This window comes from Thamnophis elegans, chromosome 14 (assembly GCF_009769535.1).
Source record: "Thamnophis elegans isolate rThaEle1 chromosome 14, rThaEle1.pri, whole genome shotgun sequence".
In the NCBI taxonomy this organism is placed as follows: Eukaryota; Metazoa; Chordata; class Lepidosauria; order Squamata; family Colubridae; genus Thamnophis; species Thamnophis elegans.
This window is the reverse complement of record NC_045554.1, coordinates 28,935,620-28,955,582: the sequence shown is the minus strand read 5'-3', so window position 1 is coordinate 28,955,582 and position 19,963 is coordinate 28,935,620. Positions and strand designations below refer to the sequence as shown.

The following is a 19,963-nucleotide window of genomic DNA, read 5'->3' as shown; positions in this document are numbered from 1 at the left end:
ACCAGTTGCTTATTGACCTCTCAAAGTTAAAATCAAACCCTGAAAAGGGGACTTAGGGCTGAATTCAAAGTTTGACATCCCAGTCACCCTCAAAGGGAGGGGGGGTGTCACATGATTGCATTTTACATGCTTGGCAACTAGCCCACATTTATAACTGTTAGGGAATCCTGCAGTCAGGTGACCACAATTGGTGAAAGTTTTGCCGGAAACTGGAGTTTACTTCTGGTTTTTAGAAAAATCTCTCTGTAGGAAAGTCTATTTAATGATGGCTGCAAAAAACAGTCATAAAATTAGGTGTGGTCATGTGGTGACCTGCTGTATGACCTTCATGACCTACGACCAAAATTGTGTACTCAGTTATGGTTGCATGGATAGGATTATCAATAATCAAATATAAAGGACAATCGTTTGTAGAGATTCTCAGTCATCCAGGTCATGGTTGTCCCAAAGATGCTATTTCAGGAGGCGACTGGTCTTCCTTGATTTTTCCTTTTGAAGAAAGACTTTTGAAGATTTTTCCTTTTCCTTTCACTTCTCATCCAAGAAGCTTCTTCAGCTCCGACTGGATGGTGGGGAATGGAAGGATTGATACTCCTGGCAGACAGCTGGTCATTTGCATCCTTTTAGAGGGTCGTTGAGGCCACTGGGAGGTATACCTGTGTCCTCAGGGTCACCTGAGTGGTGCTCTTGGTTCCTGTCATCTGCCATTTTTTTCCTCTGGAAATCCATTCCTACTCCCACATCATTCCAAGGGTTTTCATCCCAAATTGTATAGCTAAACGTCTGTAGAGATTCTCAGACATCCAGGTCATGGTTATCCCAAAGAAAGCAGGATTACTATTCAAGTGACCCTAAGGACACAGATAATCCTCCAAGTGCTTCAATGACCTTCAAAAAGTATGCAAATGACCAGCTGTCTGCAAGGAATATAAATCCTTCCATTCCCCACTATCCTGTCGGAGCTGAAGAAGCTTCTTAGATGAGAAGCAAAACATCTTCAAAAGGAAAAAACAAGAAAGTCCAGTTGCCTCCTGAAAAAAGCACCTTTGGGATATAAAGGACAATAGCTAAATTGAATGCAAGACCCCCAAGCCGTCTTCTACTCACCTCTAAATTGCGCATCCCTGTTTCAAGCAGGTGAGAAACTGGACCTTTGGCAGCATTGATTGCACATTCCTGAAAGACACAATGGACGCCGTGAGATCAAGCTTCTTAGACTTCTGCTTCTGATAAAACATCTTCTGTTCAATGTCATTACTGAGTGATAGAAATGATCATGATAGACATGATCAGTGAAGTAAAGACAAGGATAAGGAAAGCTCGAACTGCATTCTTCCAAATGAAAAAGGTCTTCTGCAGCCACAACATAAGCCTAAGACTGAAAATCAGGCTTGTCAGATGCTACATCTTTTCTATCCTGCTCTACGGAGTAGAGAGTTGGTCTCTGACAGCAAGCCACTTGAAGAAACTAGAAGCATTTGAAATGTGGATTTACAGACGGTTGTTACATATAAGCTGGGTTGACAAAATCACAAATGTGGAGATGATGAGCTGCCTGGGGAAGCCAAGGGAAATCATCAAAGCCATTAAAAAGTGAAATTTAGAATATTTTGAACATGGGATGCGACACCCAGAAAAATACGCCATCCTTCACTTAATCCTCCAGGGAAAGATTGAAGGCAAAGGAGGTCCAGGCAGAAGAAGAACATCATGGCTTCAAAGTCTAAGGGACCTGTTTGGACAAAACTCAGCAGCACTTTTTCATGCGACTGTTGACAAAAATAGGATTGCCACCATGATCACCAACATCCATGGCACAAGAAGAAGAAGCGATAGAAATTTGGGGCTTCCTTCTGTTTGTTAAAAAGAGCTTGATTTAATTTCTCATGCTGAAGAAAGAGGGCAATATGCCAGCATGGCTAAAGTAGGTGGTATAGTACGATGCATTTCAAGCACAATAAGGGAGGCCATGATTATCCTATTCATAATTAGAGGATTTTGTAAGAAAGTCTTTTTTAAAATGGTGGTTTTTTTTATTTTAAAAAAGAAATGATCCGGAATCAAACAACTCTTTTGGCTCACCTTGGCACAAATCAAGTTGTAGATTGCATCAGAAATCACCTCCTTTGGAAATGTACCGAGGATATCCTTTAGAAATGCTGCACACTCTGTCAACAGAAAAAGGCAGGAAGGATATTTCATTTGTTAATTGGAATGGAATGCTTGGAAGGGACATTGGAGGTCTTCTAGTCCAGCCCCCTGCTTAGGCAGGAAAACCTAGAATAGAATAGAATAGAATAGAATAGAAGAAGGGGACTGGACTGGAATAGACAGAGAAGAAGAAGGAGAAGTGGAGTGGAGTAGAGTAGAGTAGAATAGAATTGGAAGGGACATTGAAGGTCTTCTAGTCCAACCCCCTGCTTAGGCAGGAAACCCTAGAATGGAATGGAATGGAATGGAATGGGAAAGGGAATGGAATTGGAATTGGAGTAGAGTAGAGTAGAATAAAATAAAATAGAATAGAATTGGAAGGGACGTTGGGGGGTCTTCTAGTCCAACCCCCTGCTTAGGCAGGAAACCCTAGAATGGAATGGAATAAAATGGGAATGGGAATGGGAATAGAATAGAATAGAATGAGAAGGGGACTGGACTAGACAGAGAAGGAGAAGGAGGAGGAGAAGGAAATGAAATGGAATAGAATAGAATAGAATAGGAAGGGACCTCGGAGGGCTTCTAGTCCAATCCTCTGCTTAGGCAGGAAACCCTACACCACTTCAGACAAATGGTTATCCAATCTCTTCTTAAAACTTCCAATGTTGGAGCATTTACAACTTCTGGAGTTATTCCACTGGTTAATTGTTCTAACTTCAGGAAATTTCTTCTTAGTTCTCTAGGTTGCTTCTCTCCTTGACTAGTTTCCACCCTTTGCTTCTTGTCCTACCATCAAGTGCCCCTGAGATATTGGAACACTGCTATCATGTCTCCCCTAGTCCTTCTTTTCATCAAACTAAACATACCCAATACCAGCAACCGTTCTTCATAAATTTTAGCTTACAGTCCCCTAATCATGTTCACATTTTAAAAGCTTCCCTCCATCCATCCTTCTCTCCATCCATCCTTTTCATACAATCCTGGCTTGAGTGTGGCTTTATTTATGCATATTGCAGCCGGCAAGGCTTTCACAGTGATGCCTCAGAATAACATAGTATTTCTCTAGAGCAGTGTTTCTCAATCTTGCCCACTTTAAGATTGATGGACTTCAACTCCCAGAATTCCCCAGCCAGCCATCACTGTTTTTTTTTGGGGGGGGGGGGAGTAGGGAATTCCCCACTTCTAAATCAGGTGTAAAAAAGCCAACAATATTACCTGTGGCATTGGGTCTGAAGTGAAGTTCTTGGTGCCAGCAGAGAAGCATGAGCTGAATCATCTTGTTCCGATGAGGCAAGGCATTTGGTATGAATGCTGCTTCGATCCCTGGGCGCAAACCATTGCAGACCCCGGTTATAGCTTGAATCAAAGTCTTTTTTCCTATAATAAGACAAAAAAAAGTCCCGAAGAGAACACTGCTATTAACAGCCTATACCAGGGATGCCCAATTTAGCAACTTTAAGACCTGTGGACTTCAACCCCCAGAATTTCCATGGCTGGCTGGGGAATTCTGGCAGTTGAAGTCCATGGGTCTTAAACTTGCCATGGACAGACACCCCTAGTGTACACATTTATACTGGAGCACTGGTATATACTGTAAATGACATGAAAGGAAGTTAAAAGAAAAAACACTAGAGGGCAGCATTAAACCAAAAGTCAGACCTTTCTTTCTTTCTTTCTTTCTTTCTTTCTCTTCCTTCCTCCCTCCCCCCCCTCTCTCTCCCCCTCCCTCCCTTTCTTTCTAGCAGTTCTTCGCAGAACTAGTACAGGTTGCAACCACAGATACTGTGTTTCCCCAAAAATAAGACAGGGTCTTATTTTCTTTTGATCCCTGAAATAAGCACTTGGCCTTATTTTTGGGGAGGTCTTATTATTTTTGAGGTGCAGAAGGTGGCGAGCGTAGTCACTTCATGGCTGCTGCTGTGTTGCAATATTTTCGGGGAGGGCTTATTTTTGAGGGAAGGTTTATTTTAGTGCATGCTCTCAAAAGCCCGATTGGGCTTATTATCCAGGAAGGTCTTCATTGTCAGATGCTGGCAAAGCAAATGTGTGGCCCAAAAGACTTGTAGCAAAGAATATTTTTTGTCTCAGCTCCAAGTTAGAGAAGAGCAGAAGGTAACTCCTGCTGTTACCAGAGTTATGCCGGAAAATACACACAAACACACACACACAGAGCCATTGATTGATAGATAGATAGATAGATAGATAGATAGATAGATAGATAGATAGATAGATAGATAGATAGATAAATAGATAGATAGAGCGATAGATATAGCGATAGATATAGCGATAGATAGATGATAGATAGATGATAGATAGATAGATAGATAGATAGATATAGTGATAGATAGATAGATGATAGATAGATAGATATAGCGATAGATGATAGATAGATAGATAGATAGATAGATAGATAGATAGATAGATAGATAGACAGAGAGAGAGAGAGAGAGAGAGAGAGAGAGAGACAGACAGACAGACGGAAATGACCCATCAAAGGAAGATTACCTTAGATTGAGCATTTTATTAGATTGCTTACCTGTCAGTGGCTTTTGTCGACTTAGGAGTTCCCAACACATCATCCCAAAACTAGGCACAAACAATGAAAAGGAAAACCAGGTGTTATTTGGTAACATCTCTTATCTAAACAGTTTCCCCAGACCGATACACTTGCTATATTGGAAGTCCAAATTCAAATGACTCCTCAGCATCTCTTGACTTCAGCGAGCACCAAAAGGGTACAATGAATCAAAAAATATGAAATGGGACCCCCCACCCAAGATGAAATTCTTGGCCAATCTGTTGCTTCTGAAGAAGCCATAAGTAGAACACAATAATGACTTTCCTGCTTGTGTTATTCCACAACTAATAATAGAATGGAATGGAATGGAATGGAATGGAATGGAATGGAATGGAATGGAATGGAATAGAATAGAATAGAATTCTTTATTGGCCAAGGGACACACAAGGAATTTGTCTTGGTGCGTATACTCTCAGTGTACATAAAAAGACAAGATACATTCATCAAGAATCATAAGGTACAACACTTAATGATAGTCGTAGGGTACAAATATGCAATCAAATCAACTAGGAAACATAAGGATACAAGCACAATGTTACAGTCATACAGTCATAAGTGGGAGGAGATGGGTGATAGGAACAATTAGAAGATTAGAAGTAGTGCAGACTTAGTAAATGATTTCAGAGTATTGAAGGAATTATTTGTTGAGCAGAGCAATGGCATTCGGGATAATAACAAATTCCTTTTGTAATTCCATTGTGCTAACACACTCCCAACACCCCCAGACCCAGTTTTCCTCACAGTTGGAACCCAGCAAGAAGTAGCAGCATCTTGATGAGGAAGAATCAGCTCCAAAAATACTCATTACTCTAATGCTAAGGGCCAGTGGTAAAATTTATGACTTCCTTCTTCCTCCAGTTTTGAAATCTAATGCAAGCTTTCTATAAAAAGTAAAGAAGCAACTTGGTTGGGCTCCTGGTCAGACAATCCACCATTTCTGGAAGGTTCCAGGTTAGTTAAACCTGCCATAGAGTTGAGCCATTGCCTCACATTGACAAAACAATGCGCTGAGATTCTTTCTTTTTTTTAAATTTTTATTTTGAAAAGTTATTTTTTATTTTTTGTTCTCTATATACAATTATAGGTATATAGTCACATAGTTGTTATTCTTTTTTTACATTTTTCGTTCTTATATATTTGTCATTCCATTTACAGGGTTATAAACCACCATTTGGGTTGCTTTGTTTACCATCCCTCGCCTGTTTTGACACCACCTTCTTTTCCCTTTCTTTTCTCCATCCCTCTCTTTTCTCCTTTCTTCCTTCCTCTCTCCTTTCCCTTCCTTCTCCCCTTTCCTCTCCCCTACTCCTCTCTTCCCCTTCCCCTTCCTACCCTCTCTCCTTCTCTCATTCTTCCTTTCCTCTCCTCTATCTTCCTTCCCTATTCTTCCTCTCCTCTCCTCCTCTCTTCCTTTCTTTTTCTATTGTTGAAGATGTCTCTTCCAGCTCTTACTTTTTATTTTCTTGGCGTGGTATTTCAGCAGACCCAAAAAATAGCTGAATATCATTTCTTGTTCCCTTTCCTTCTCAAATCTATCTTGGTTATGTTTTTTTTTAATTCTTTCTTTTAAAGACTCACCTATAAACATCTCCTTTTTGTGAGAATTGACCTCCCTGAAGTATTTCAGGAGAAAGGTAGAGCAAATCCCAGCAACTCGCCTCATTACAGTTCTGCAAAGCTGCCCTCAGCTGCTGTTTTCTCCAAGTGGGTTGGCCAAAATCTGAGATCTGCAAAATAGGATTAGATTAGATTAGGAATGGGAATGGGGCAGAGCAGAACAGAAGGGAGCAGAATAGAATAGAATGGCAGAGTGGGAAGAGACCTTGAAGGTCTTCTAGTCCAACCCCCTGCTCAGCCAGGGAACCCTAGACCAAGGGTGTCAAACTCAATGCCAGGGGACAGGATCGGGCCCCTGGTAGCAGCGAAGGACTGGCCTGCAGTGCTCTGTCAGCAAAAACAGCACTCAGGAGGGTGGCGTGCAGCCTTCCTGACCTCCGTTTTCGCTGGCGGAGGGCTGCAGGAGGCCATTGCAACTGAAAATGGAGCTGAGGAGCCTGTCATAAATATGAACCAGTTATCAAACATCCAAATGTAAATCACGTGACCCTGGGGAGGCTGCAAGAGTCGTAAGTGTGAAAAATGGTCATAAGTTATATTTTCCAGTGCGGTTGCAACTTCACACAGTCACTAAAGGAATTGTTGCAAGTTGAGGACTACCTATAAGTTGAGGACTATCTAGAATTCCTGAACAACTAAAGTTTTGTTCTGACAGCCAGTCAAAAGGAAGCGGGGAAATGTTTGAAAAACCTACCTTAGCTCTGTATTCAAGATCTAACAGCACATTGGAAGGTTTGAGATGGTGGTGAAGGATAGGAGGCTCCAAACTGTGAAGATAACTTAGACCGGTGGCAACATCTGACAGGATCCTTAGGCTCAAAGGAACAGGAAGATCTGGGTAGAGTTCACCCTGGAGCAAAAAATAGTGTTTATTGAATACACTGTTTTTCAAAACATTGATTTAATATGTGGACCAAGGGTGAAATGCTACCAGTTTGGGCAGGTTCACCCAAACTGATAGTTAAAAAAATGCTTTAAAAAGTTTTAAAAAGTTCCGACGATCAGCTGTGCAACAATCAGCTATGCCACATGATCATTGGAACCTTTTTAAAAACTTTTTTTAAACAGTTTTTACTACCTATTTGCCCAAACTGGTAATAAAAGAATGCTTTAATTTTTTTTTATAAAATGTACTGATGATCAGCTGTGCCAGTCAGCTGTGCCATGCAATGGTCGGAATTTTTAAAAACTTTTTTTTTAGCATTTTTTAAAGAACTGGTAGTTAAAAAAATGTTTTAAACAGTAAAAAAAAGTTGGCCATGCCCACCCAGTCACAAGACCCTCACCAAGCCACGCCCACAAAGCCACACCCATAGAACCGGTAGGGAAAAATTTTGAATTTCCCTACTGATGTGGACCATATTTCCATATTAAAGGTATTCGAGATTTGCAGGGAAATCCTGAGCTCTTCTTTCTGCTTGTGAAAATGGGATAAATTAACCCAAAATGTTTTGCTTCATATGAGAAGCTGGTTTGGTGTAGCCTTTGCAAGCTAAGATGATAAGCCAACATTTGTTTTTGATTTAAGAATGGTAGCTTATTTGAGGGAACAAGCTGAAGTTCAACTCTGGTGTGCTAAAATGCCAAATCTATGACTGTCCTATTCCAAGAACCTCTCTTCTGGGCAACAGCATTTTATCTTATCCTCTTTCTCTTTATGCTTCATTGTCATTGGCTCCCAAAATCAAGAAAATAGGTGGTGTTTCTTCCAAGTAGATTTCTTTATTATTCCACCCCTGTAGACAAAATTTTGCCAGACTCTTCATGCTGCTATCTACAAGAAGCATAAACTCTGGGAATGGTTAGGGAGGAGACATCTTCACCAGTGGTGAAATTCAAAAATTTTTACGACTGGTTCTGTGGGCGTGGCTTAGTGGGCGTGGCAGGGGAAAGAAGGATAACAACAGCAACAACAACAACAACAACAACAATAATAATATATATTTATAATGGTCAAAGACCAGCAATAGACATTACTTTTTAAAATATATTTTAAAAGTACTAAAATTAAAAGTGGATAATAACATACATGTTCTCAAACTGTTCAGGTCATTCTCTGGTTTACATGGGTGAAAAGCCGATAAATATGGGAGTAAATATAATGGTCCAGATATGTCCAAATAATTTGTACAAGATGACAGCTATAATTCCGTAACCAATTTTTTTCTTGTGGACATTGGAGCAACACAGAATTTTGCCATAGCATGCATGGCAGATGGGTTTGAGTCCTGGAGGAGAACGCCTACATAAAAATTGTCTGCCCTCCCTGGCAATCTCTCTGTTAAAGGGAGAATATATGCAGACCTATAAACTCTGTATAGCTCACAGCACAATAAAACATGTGAGATATCTTCAACTTCCCCTTTACCACATCTACATACCCGATCTGCTATTGGAGTTCTCTAATACCTGCCCTTGGTGGGCGTGGCAGGGAAAGGATACTGCAAAAACTCCATTCCCACCCCACTCTGGGGACAGCCATAGGTGGCATTTGCTGATTCTTCAAACTACTCAAAGTTTCCGCTACCGGTTCTCCAGAACCTGTCAGAACCTGCTGGATTTCACCCCTGGTCTTCACCCTCTATCTCTCACACAAATTATCGGAACTGAATTGCCTCTTACTTCTCTGCAATCAGTCCCTCCCTCCTCCTAGGAATCCAGCTCCCTACTACATTCCATTGCACCCCTCCAAAGGACAGCCAGCCAAGAGGATTTTTCTCTAGCCTTCTGTGACTTACATCGTGAATGAACAAAGAGAGAGATCCATTCTGCATCCATGTCGTTGCAACCCCAAGGAAACCTTGAAACTGGCAGATACCCAAAAGCGGCAAGAGATGGTTGCACTGTAAACGTTGTGTGTTTGCAGCTTCTTGAAGCAGAGTCTTGAAGTCTCTGCAAGGGAAAAAAATATCTGCATGTCAGACTGTTTCAACAGAACAAGACAGCATCATTTGTTACTGAAAAATGAATCAGTGTGCGCTTCCATTCCCTCCCCCCGCTTTGATTATAGCTGTCATGACAGGAGGGCCGCTGTGACAGCTGCAATTTTGTGCATCAATTGTAAGTCTCCTTGTTTAGTGTGTTCTGACGGAGGCTTCCCAAGTGCATGAAGCAAACTCCTGGTCTGGACAAAAAAACTCTTTTATTAATTTACTGTGGATTCTGCTCATTCACATCCAGCAAAGTCTTTCAAGGGAAGATTTACGGTCACAGACCTTATCTGGCTTGAAGAGCTGTCAGGCTGATATCTGCAAAAGTTGGCAAGGAGTTTTGGAGAGTCAGGAACCAATTAAGCGAATTCATTGTCTCCTGCAAACTCCACTCCCCTTTCGCTCCTCTTTTATTCCCTCTGGGAGGGGCCATTCATCATCCACCTGTGGCCTTACTCCCAAGTCAACCTCTGTTCTTTAGCTGTCCCCTTTGTCTGGCAACTCTGTGCATGTGCATACTGGGAACAGGCTCCAGCTGTTCGTCTGCTTCACTGATGTCTGGCTCTGAAGGCAGCTGATAACTGTCTGATAGCTCTGGCCCCCTCTCTGCCTCCAACACAGAGCCCTCATCAGAGCCTTCCCCAGACTCCAGGACTGGCCCAGGTTCCTCCCCAGCCTCCTCACTGTTCGAATCTGTTGCCAGCTCTGCAGGCCGCTGACAGGCCACAACACAGTGCCCTCATAACTGATAATGAATGAGTGGTCCTTAACCAAGGACTAACTATAGTAACTTTTTTTTCAGGTTCCTTGGAAATAGGGTCTGCATAAGGTTTTATCCAAACAAGATGGTAGCTACAAAACAGTGCATACAAAAGCGGGACAGTCACAGCGGCCCTCCTGTCATGACAGCTATAATCAATCACATTGTGGACAACATCTTGAGTTTTCTTCTTTAATTGTCTTTTAAAAAAAAACACTTTTGATGAGGAAAGCATGAATGGACTCTCTGACTACCACCAATTATGCAGTTGAGTTTGGGAAAATAGCAGGGATCAGCACAGTACAATGAATGAGCTTCACCTGAACAGGCAAAGCTAGGAGGCGGAGTTAAATGAGTCATCAGCCTAGAGTTGTTAGATTGCCACAAACGGTCCAAGTCCCCCTTGAATTCCATTAACCCTTATCTGGTGCCAATTTAGTATTGAATGTTGGTTGGCTAGATTCTTGTGTATCGGCATGAGGAATAAATCTTCTGAACTTTAACTTAATGTATGGTCCTGATTCTTTGTGCCTGACAGCACCCTGGTAAACTCTCCTTCATGATCAAAGTCACTTCCTTGTCAAATATGCTGGTTACACACACACACATCAAGCTTCTGGGGAAGTGTGAAAAAAGGGAGTTTCAGAGAAGAGGAGAGAAATGGTGAGCATTCAGAAACTTTCTAAATTCTTGCTAAAGTGAGCTCAGCTTGTGATCATTAGGAGCCTTCCCCATTCAACAATCAGGAAACCACACCCAAGCACACAGGTTTGATCGTTGGTAGAGAAATATGATAAATAAAATAAATAAATAACATAAATAAACCATGGGAAGACAAAGCATTACACAACCAGCATATTTTTTTAAAAAAAAAACAGGGGTGGGGGACAAATAAGAATAAGACCTGGCAATGGCTAAGAGTAGGAAAATTGAAGAAAGAGACGGAGGAGCTAATTTTGCACAGGAACCTTAAAAACAAAGGCATACAGAATTGAGAAGACAGCAACAGATTAGCAAAGGCCGCCTCTGCAAAGAAGCTGAAGAAACAGTGGATCATCTGTTTAGCTGTTGCAGGAAGATCGCACAGACTGACTGCAAACAACGGCATAATAAAGTAGCAACAATCCTACATGGCAAGAAATACCGTTTGCCTGCAAGCAAGAACTGGTGGGACCAGAAACTAGATACGGTAATAGAAAACAAAGAAGCTAAAATGCTCTGGGGTTTTAGAATTCAAACAGACAGGCACCTGCCGCTTAAGTCCCCATACTTAACAACTGTCAATAAGAAACAGGGGGGGGGAAAGTCTGGGTAATCGATGTGGCAATACCAGGAGACAGCAGAATAGAAGAAAAGGAACTGGAGGACATAACAAAATGCAAAGACCTGTAAATAGAAATGGAACGACTGTGGCAAGAGAAAACAAAAGTAGTTCCAATAGCCATAGGTGCCTTGAGCGCAATGCAAGGCATGAACATTACTGGCATTGACAAATTCACCATTAGTCAATTACAAACGGCAGCTTTACTCGGAACAGCTTGCATCCTACAATGAATACTCTAACACAGTGACAGTGAACCTTTTTCTTATGGCGCGCGAAAATTGTGTGGGTATGCACACTATCGCGTTCGCACGAGTGCCCACACCAATTCAATCCTCCCCGCCCACCTGTGCATGTGTGTGTGACACCCTCCCCTGCACATGCGCGCATGAGCCCTCCAAGCTCCAGAGGCTTTCCTGAAGCCTGGGGAGGGTGAAAATGCCCCCACCCCCCCCCGGAGGCCCTCTGGAATCCGGAAACGGATTGTTTCTGAACTCCCAGTTGGCCCGCTGGGACCATTTTTCGCCCTCCTCAGGCTTCAGGAAAGCATCCAGACACTGGGGAGGGTAAAAAATGGCCACAACTGGAAGTTCATTCCCAAACTTCTGGTTGGCCCGTTGGGGCTGCTTATTGCCCTCTCCAACCTCCAGAGGCTTTCTTGAAGCCTGCGGAGGGTGAAAATCAGCCTCCCCCGGCCCTCCAGAAGGCCGAAAATCAGCTGGCCAGTGCACGCATACACGCCGGAACTGACAATTGGCGTGCCAGCAAATATGGCTCCACATGCCCCTTGTGGCACGCGTCACGGCTCTAACACCTAAAGCATCAACATCTGCCTTTGGCAGGTGCTTGGGAAAGACTCGATAGGTGGATAACAATGCCAGATTCACTCTGAATATCTGGCTGACTATACAATGAATCATAATAAACTACATCAACCAACCTTTCTCCTGCTCTCTGGTTGCTCAACAGCTTCACAGAGACGTCTGTGTTCCATGCCACGTGGAAGGCTTTCAGCGAGATGCCAAAGCCTGTGTGACTCAGGGAAATGTTCTCCAGATCTTTCTGGGAAATGATGGGCACCAGCTTGGACATTTTAGGATGTTTGTCAGGATAACTGAAAAAGAAGTAAGTGAAGCTGTTATAGAAATGGATACAGAGGAGAACTAAATTTGCATTAAACGAATAGTCTTTATTGTGGACACTCACCTGCAAAACCTACAATTTTGCAACTAAACAATAAAGCCAAATATAAAAGGTTTATATAAAGTGATAGTAAATGAAGTACAAGTATAGGGTGATAGTAGGATGATAAGAAGTTGGCATAGATAGCAAAACAGGAACTGAACTATTTATGTGACGTTAAGTTCTTCAAACTCAAGACACAGCAACAAAAACCACAAACAGGCACAAGGTTTACTCGTGACTGCAAATCTTCCTAATTTGCCACATCAAAAAAGGGCCATGAAAGATATCTTTTAAGTTCAAAATAATCCTGTATTAGTGAAAATCGGGATGTCTTACAATCATGTGTTGGAGGGCGGTAGAAATGTAAGAGCTTGCTTTTCAAAATTGGAATGCAGCCACAGAAGGTTGAAAAGTTCATTGGAAAAGCATCAAAACAAAATTGAAAGACCATTGAATGCCTTTCTTTCTTTCTTTCTTTCTTTCTTTCTTTCTTTCTTTCTTTCTTTCTTTCTTTCTTTCTTATAGAGTTTTATTAATTTTTACTTTCAAAAATAAACATTCCATCTTTCCTTCTGCAGTGTGTCGTCTGGGTACAAACATCTCTGTGCAACATCGTTCCATCATTTTGCCCCATCTTTCACATTCATATTAACATTATTTCCCTAAGTTTAGTATTATAATATATTGAGCATTTAAACATTATGGAACTCTCCATTTTTCTTCTTAATAACGTCTAGTAATAATATCATATCAACATTAAACATCCTTATTCTCATCATACATATACTAATAGTTTTCATCTTATTTATCTCTCTATCTAAATGTATTATCGACTTATTTTTTAGCTTTCTTCATTTCCAAACTCCTTTTTTATTCTCCAACCATTGGTAAAATACTTCCCAAATCATATAATATTCAATTTGTTATTTCTCCTTAATTGCTAATGTTAATCTGTTCATTTCTGCACATTCTAATATTTTGCTTATCACCTTCTCATCAATAGGAATCTCTACACTTTTCCAATGTTGTGCAAATACAATTCTAGCTGTGGTTAATACATGAATGATTAAATCTTTTCTTTCTTTCTTTCTTTCTTTCTTTCTTTCTTTCTTTCTTTCCTTCTTTCTTTCTTTTTATTCTTTTTTTCTCCCTTCCTTCCTTCCTTCCTTCCTTTTTCTCTTTCTCCTCTTTCTTCCTTTCCTTCCTTTCAGAATTTGGGTCTTTTTCTTCTGGAGTGATGGAGAAAGCTTTTTTTTTTTTTGTCATCCTGCTTACTGAAGATTGTCACCTCCTGCAGCTGATTAAAAAAAAAAAAAAAGCAGAACCAACGCATTGCAAAATTTGCACATGCTTAGGGGCATTGGTGAAAAATCTTATGAGTATAACTTGCACAAGATTCTAAACAAAGAAGTGGATTTTCTAAAATGTTTGACAGAGTGGCTTGATAGTGAGATGGCAGCTTATGCAATAAATTAAATAAGTAAATAAAATCCATTCAAATTTAAGAGAAGGATCAGAGCAGAAAAGGTCCATCAGATTAGAGGCATTCATCCAAAGATGTTAGAATATTCATGACTGGGAGAGACAATGTAACAAGGTCAGCCAATGAATAGGCATAGCAACTAAGTTAGCCAATGGGAGCTTAAACAGATCTGAGTCTGTGCTGATAATCGAAACTGAAACTACACTGTCTTTTCTGAACTCTGAAATGAAACTGTTCTCTCCTGCTTGTGTTCTGCTTGTAACTTCTACCACGTTGAAAGAATCTACTATTGGTACTGAACATTTATTCATCTGTTATTATGGACATAAAGGAGCTAATGAAATGAATCCAGCTGAATCAGTTATTTGTGTGTGCTTTCTGGATTTGATTTTTCTGCAACAAACTCTGACAAAACAAGTGTCACTATTGTGATCCCAACTCCATCTATTTTGTACATGTGCATGAAGTCCCAAACTATTATAGTAGTCCTCGCCTGATGACTTCATCTGAACCCTAAATTTCCGTTGCTTAGCAAGAGTTTTGCCCCATTTTATGACCTTTCTGGTGATAACCGTTAAGTGAATCACTGCAGTTGTGAATCTGACTCGTCAAAAGGTCACAAAAGGTGACCACATGACCCTGGGATACGGCAACCATCATAACTATGGGCCAGTTGCCAAGCATCCAAATTCTGATCTCATATCTGTGGAGATGCTATGATGGTCCTCAGTGTGGAAACCGGTCATATGTCACTCTTTTCAGCACTGTTGAAATTTCAGACAGTCACTAAATGAACTATTGCAAGTGAAGGACTACCTATATCAGAACTTTTGTTTTTAGAAAAAATGCTAAAGCAACATCTGTCAGGCCTGCAGCCATCTTGTCTTTTGGATCTTTGGCCTGCCACACTTTCTATTATTATACTATACATTTTCTATTGTGGGAAAATGGGAAGGGGGGATTGTATGGAGTTAAATGCAATGTAGCCATAACAAAATTCTTTCTAGAAAGCCAAGGTCATCCTTTGTCTTGGCATCTCTACACCTGACCGGAATTGGATGGGTGGAACTGCCAGCATGGCAGTGGGAGATTGACCATGTGATGGGCTGATGGGTGCGGGGGCAAGATCTTGAACTTTCAGCTGGGTGGGGAAAACCAGGAAGCTTTCAGATTTGGGTTTTCCCAGATGTGCCAATTTGGCTTTCTTAACAAATTGGAACTTTGAGCAATACTTTGCCTTGGACTCTGATTTAATTTTGGATGCTATTTGGAACTTTGACAACATATAGATTATAAACTGGAAATATTTCTGTTAGACATAGTACCAGAAAAATACAATAAAAGGAATATATATTTAATATTACATGTCTTGACAGCAGCAAGAATTGTATATGCACAGTACTGGAAAAATGAGGAACTACCCATAGAAGATGATGTATTTTTTTAAAAAAAATGCTAGATTGTGCAGAAATAGATAGGTTGGCATTAAAGATAAAAGATAAAGAAGATACAGAATATTTTCAAACATGGGACTTACTTTACCAATGACAGGCCAATAGAAGTAGAAATTGGAAATTGGAAAAACAATATTAGGCTTGTCTTATGTTTAATATTAATGTAAGGTTCCAGCAGTTTTCCCGAGCCACTGAAATGCCAAAGAGAGTGAGACTCAAGACGAGGCTTGCAAAAAATATTAGCTTTTATTTATGGCCATAGCAAAAGCTGGGTGACAAAACTATATCCAAAACATAAAAATAAATGCATGTAAGGAATAGTCACACGCTGCAAGAGCGGCTCAGAGTATTATATACATTTTAGGCAGATAGAAACAAAGTTTATCCAATCAGACACAAAGATTCGTTACCAACATGATCTTTAATACGTCCTTTTGTTCAAGCTCCTGTCTCTGCCTACCTTATCTATGGAGAAATCCTATAGCCTTGTGTAGGGGGTAGCAACCCCCCCCCCTTTGCAAAGTTGATTTTCGGCAGAATGCTTTAAGGATTTATGAGCCAGGAAAACTCTCTAGTTTGGTTCCTTTATGTATAGGACCTCATATTCCTGGGTAACAATTTTCCTCTATGTTTTCAAGAATGTCCCTAGCTTTGAAGCCAGGAATAGAAGCGAGACGCAGCAGTGAGATAACATTTGCAGTAATGCCATCCGGCATTAAGGTTCCAATTTGCTAGGGTAGAAAACAACTGATTTCGGACAGTGTACAATAATATAAGCAGGTCCATATTGATTCATATATTCCTTCAATATAGTATTATATTATATGCTATTACTGTATGTAAGACAATACGCTGTTCATAAAGCACTTATGTATGTTAAGGGAAAATATATAAATAAACTGTTTAAAGAAAAAGAACGTCTGTTTCTTTGGATTTTTAAAAGAAACAACACTTGGATAATATTGAATATTGCAACTATGGAGGTGTTGACAAGGCAACCCAGACCCATCATCAACGATGGGCAACCCATCATTCCCAGCCTGGTTGTTTTCACAAGGGCCAAGAAACTAAAAAAAAAAAGGCATTTCAAGGACTGTCCATGGCTTAATATTATCTAAGGGATGCCAGGAGGAAGAGCATTTAAGGAAGACTTCAGAGAAAATGAGCTCACACTCAGAAGCTTCAATTATGCTTAATCTTAATCTTTCTTAGTTTATTTTGTTTCAGATAAACAGCAGGAAAGAGAAAGCTGACAAATTCCCATTAGATATGCTGGATTCACTAAAGCAACATGATGATCTATGAAATATTAACTATTATATTATCATATATTAATGGTTCTCATTTTACAGCCATCTAAAAATAAATCAAATTTGGTCACATGAAGACCCACTTAATGACCAAAATTCTGGGGTCAACTCTGGTCATAAATTGAGGACTAACTGTAAACAAGTAGGATCTGTCTGAACAGCCATCTTATGTGGATTCCTCTTATATTTTTATAATCTATTTTTGAAATATAAATACAATGTCTAGCCAAACCGATGTTTGAATGCTATATATACAAAAAAGCCAAAAGCTTTGATATGTGGAGAGAGAAAAATTAATTGGAAACAACGTTGGATTATACACAGTAAGATCAGTGAAAAGGCTGTTATAATTTCTCATTTTTTTAAAAAAAAATCCCCTCAATATCAATCATTACAATCCTGAAAATGTCCACATTGCCTGAAGTAGAAATTTCCCAAGGAAAGTTTTTATTCTGGAAACTTTTGCAGAACGTATTTTATTCTGGAAAAGTTTCTAACACTTTCCCAATGTTTCCTTGTTCCTGAGCCAAAGGATGGATAGTTTTAATCCAGGCCTGTATGTTATGTAAGGATTGGCTTAGCATGTTGCATGAATCCAGCCTGACTGGTTAGTTTTTATGAGGTGCTGTTCAATGCCAGTTCCCAAAATGGGTCAACTCAATAATGAAATTAAGTTTATATAATGTAATAAGCACCTCAGATGCAGTTAAGATGGGAAGTTGGCTGGACTTAGAACATAGAATAAGGAATAACAGGGTTGGGAGGGGACATGGAGGTCTTCTAGTCCAGCCCCCTGCTCAAGCAGGAAACTCTATACCCATGATGGTGAACCTATAGCACGCATGCCACTTTTCGCAAAACGTCTTCAAAGAAAAAACAGAAAGCCCAGTTGCCTCTTGAAAAAAAAATAGCACCTTTGGGACAACCATGATCTGGATGACTGAGAATCTCCCTAGACTTTCATTCTTATCTATTGCCAATTTCCTTTGGCTGTGAGTAGTTGAGATTCTTGCAAAAAATCCATATACTCATTTGAACAGCCTGGTCCTTCCGATTTTCCTTGGCGCTTGGCAGGCAAGCCATTCCACTAATTAATGGTTCTCACTGTCAGGAAATTTCTCCTTAAGTCCAAGGATAGACTTCAACCCTCTAAGAACTCCCCGGTCTGTAGCTACAGTAGTAGCACAGCAGAATCACAAAAATCCTACAGTTCCTTATTGTTGTGGCCTGCAGAGCTGGTGGCAGACTTGGACGATGAGGAAGTTGGGGAGGAAGTTGGGGAGGAACTTGGGCTAGTGATGGAGTCTGGGGAAGGCTCTGACAGATGATCTGCATTAAAAGCAGAGATAGAGCCAGGGCCATCCAACATTTCCCAGCCCTAGGAGAGGCAGCTGCCTTCGGAGGTTGAGATAAGTGGGGAGGAAGAACAGCTGGGGCCTGTTCCAGATGCACAAATGTGCAGAGATGTTGGGAGAGGAGAACAACTGAGGACCAAGGGCTGACTTGGGAAGTAAGGCACACGTGAATGCAGAATGGCCCCTATATACTGGGGGAATAAATATAAGTAAAGGGGAATAGTTATTGTAGGAGACAGCAGTTCGTATTTCTGAAGATTTTGCTCAATGTGTTTTGTGCCACAAAGACTGCTTGCCAGAACTTAATTTACAGCATTTGCAGCTGGAAGCTCCCAGCCTGGCATTATCTCCAGGAACTGATTAAGGCCTGTTACTGCAGTTAACTCTTTGAATGCCATTGTGTGAATGCCATTAATTCACAGGAGATAAATAAAGAGGGATTTCTCGGGACAAGCAGTCTGTTTCTTGTTTCTGCTAAGGCTGGGTCAGAACACTTATCCCTGCCTCTGTATCTCATAAGACAACTGCTTTTACCCAGCATGAATCTCTGAATTGCAACAGAGACCTGGCACTGGATCTCAGTGAAACTGAAGACCTAATTATGAAAGTTTGCTCACTGTTGTAGACAAAGAAGAGAGGAAGGAAACTCCCACGCTGGGAATTAAAGGGAATCAAAGATATTCTAAAAATAGAAAGAACTGAAGCATCATTTAAGCACATCACTCCCAGAAGCCGACATACAAGAAGAATTTGAAGCAATGCAGTAGTCCTCGACTTACATCTGCAACGGTGCCCAAAATTTCTTTTTTATTATTATTATTTTTTATTTTAAAACAAACAAAACCATACATAAAAATATATCATCAATTACATGTCTATTTAGGATGTTGTTTGGTCACAAACATTTGTGCATCACCGCTTTCAATTGCATATAAAATCAGTAGTTATCAATCCACTATACGTTAATACATTGATTATCATTGTAAATCATATATTCAATTTATATAGATTTATAACAATGTAATGGAATATTGGTATATATATGAATTGAATATATAGATTCTATAGATTTATAACAAAGTAGTGGAATAGTGGTATATATATGAATTGAATATTTAGAATATCTTGTTTAAAATGAAGAAATAATAATTATAGTTGATTTTATGAGATACGATGATAAAGATGTATTTATATATATTTGATAGGTATTTCATGATTTTATAATATAATTGAAAGTAATGATATACAAATAATCATTTATATATATATATATATATATATATATATATGTGTGTGTGTGTGTGTGTGTGTGTGTGTGTGTGTGTGTGTGTGTGTGTGTTTGTTTTCTGAGGTTTTCGCGGGTGTTAGTATGTAGGTCTCTAGTTGTTCGGGTTTTCTCCCGCGTAGAATTGGAGATGTCTTGGCGACGTTTCGACGAAGTCACATTCGTCATCTTCAGGCTGCTGCTGACTACTTCAGGTTTGGTGTTTCCAGGAGAATGTGACTTCGTCGAAACGTCGCCAAGACATCTCCAATTCTACGCGGGAGAAAACCCGAACAACTAGAGACCCATATATATATATATATATATATATATATATATATATATATATATATATATATATATATATACTGCACAAATATTAAAATAAGATAGATGCCATAAAGATATGTTATTACTTTATAGATTTACAATGATGTAACAGATAGTTAGCATATATATGAATTTAATCTTTAGAACATATGTTTAAAAAGAGGAAATTATAAGGGTTCCCCAAATTTCTGATGCTAAGCGAGACTGTTGTTAAGTGAGTTTTGC

General features: G+C 40.0%; 1 protein-coding gene across 2 annotated transcripts in view; it reads right to left on the bottom strand.

Moving 5' to 3' along the window:
- LOC116517578 (receptor-interacting serine/threonine-protein kinase 2-like) overlaps window positions 1–19,963 on the bottom strand; it is a 40,003-nt gene that overhangs the window by 9,933 nt on the left and 10,107 nt on the right. For both annotated transcript variants that reach the window (XM_032230615.1, XM_032230616.1), the window contains exons 2-9: window positions 12,298–12,471; window positions 9,085–9,238; window positions 7,041–7,196; window positions 6,308–6,456; window positions 4,688–4,737; window positions 3,367–3,528; window positions 2,083–2,168; window positions 1,108–1,176 (exon numbers count right to left, since the gene is read on the bottom strand). In XM_032230615.1, coding sequence (XP_032086506.1) covers window positions 1,108–1,176; window positions 2,083–2,168; window positions 3,367–3,528; window positions 4,688–4,737; window positions 6,308–6,456; window positions 7,041–7,196; window positions 9,085–9,238; window positions 12,298–12,449 — 978 coding nt within the window. In that variant the 5' untranslated portion in view covers window positions 12,450–12,471. The remainder of the gene's footprint in view (window positions 1–1,107; window positions 1,177–2,082; window positions 2,169–3,366; window positions 3,529–4,687; window positions 4,738–6,307; window positions 6,457–7,040; window positions 7,197–9,084; window positions 9,239–12,297; window positions 12,472–19,963) is intronic.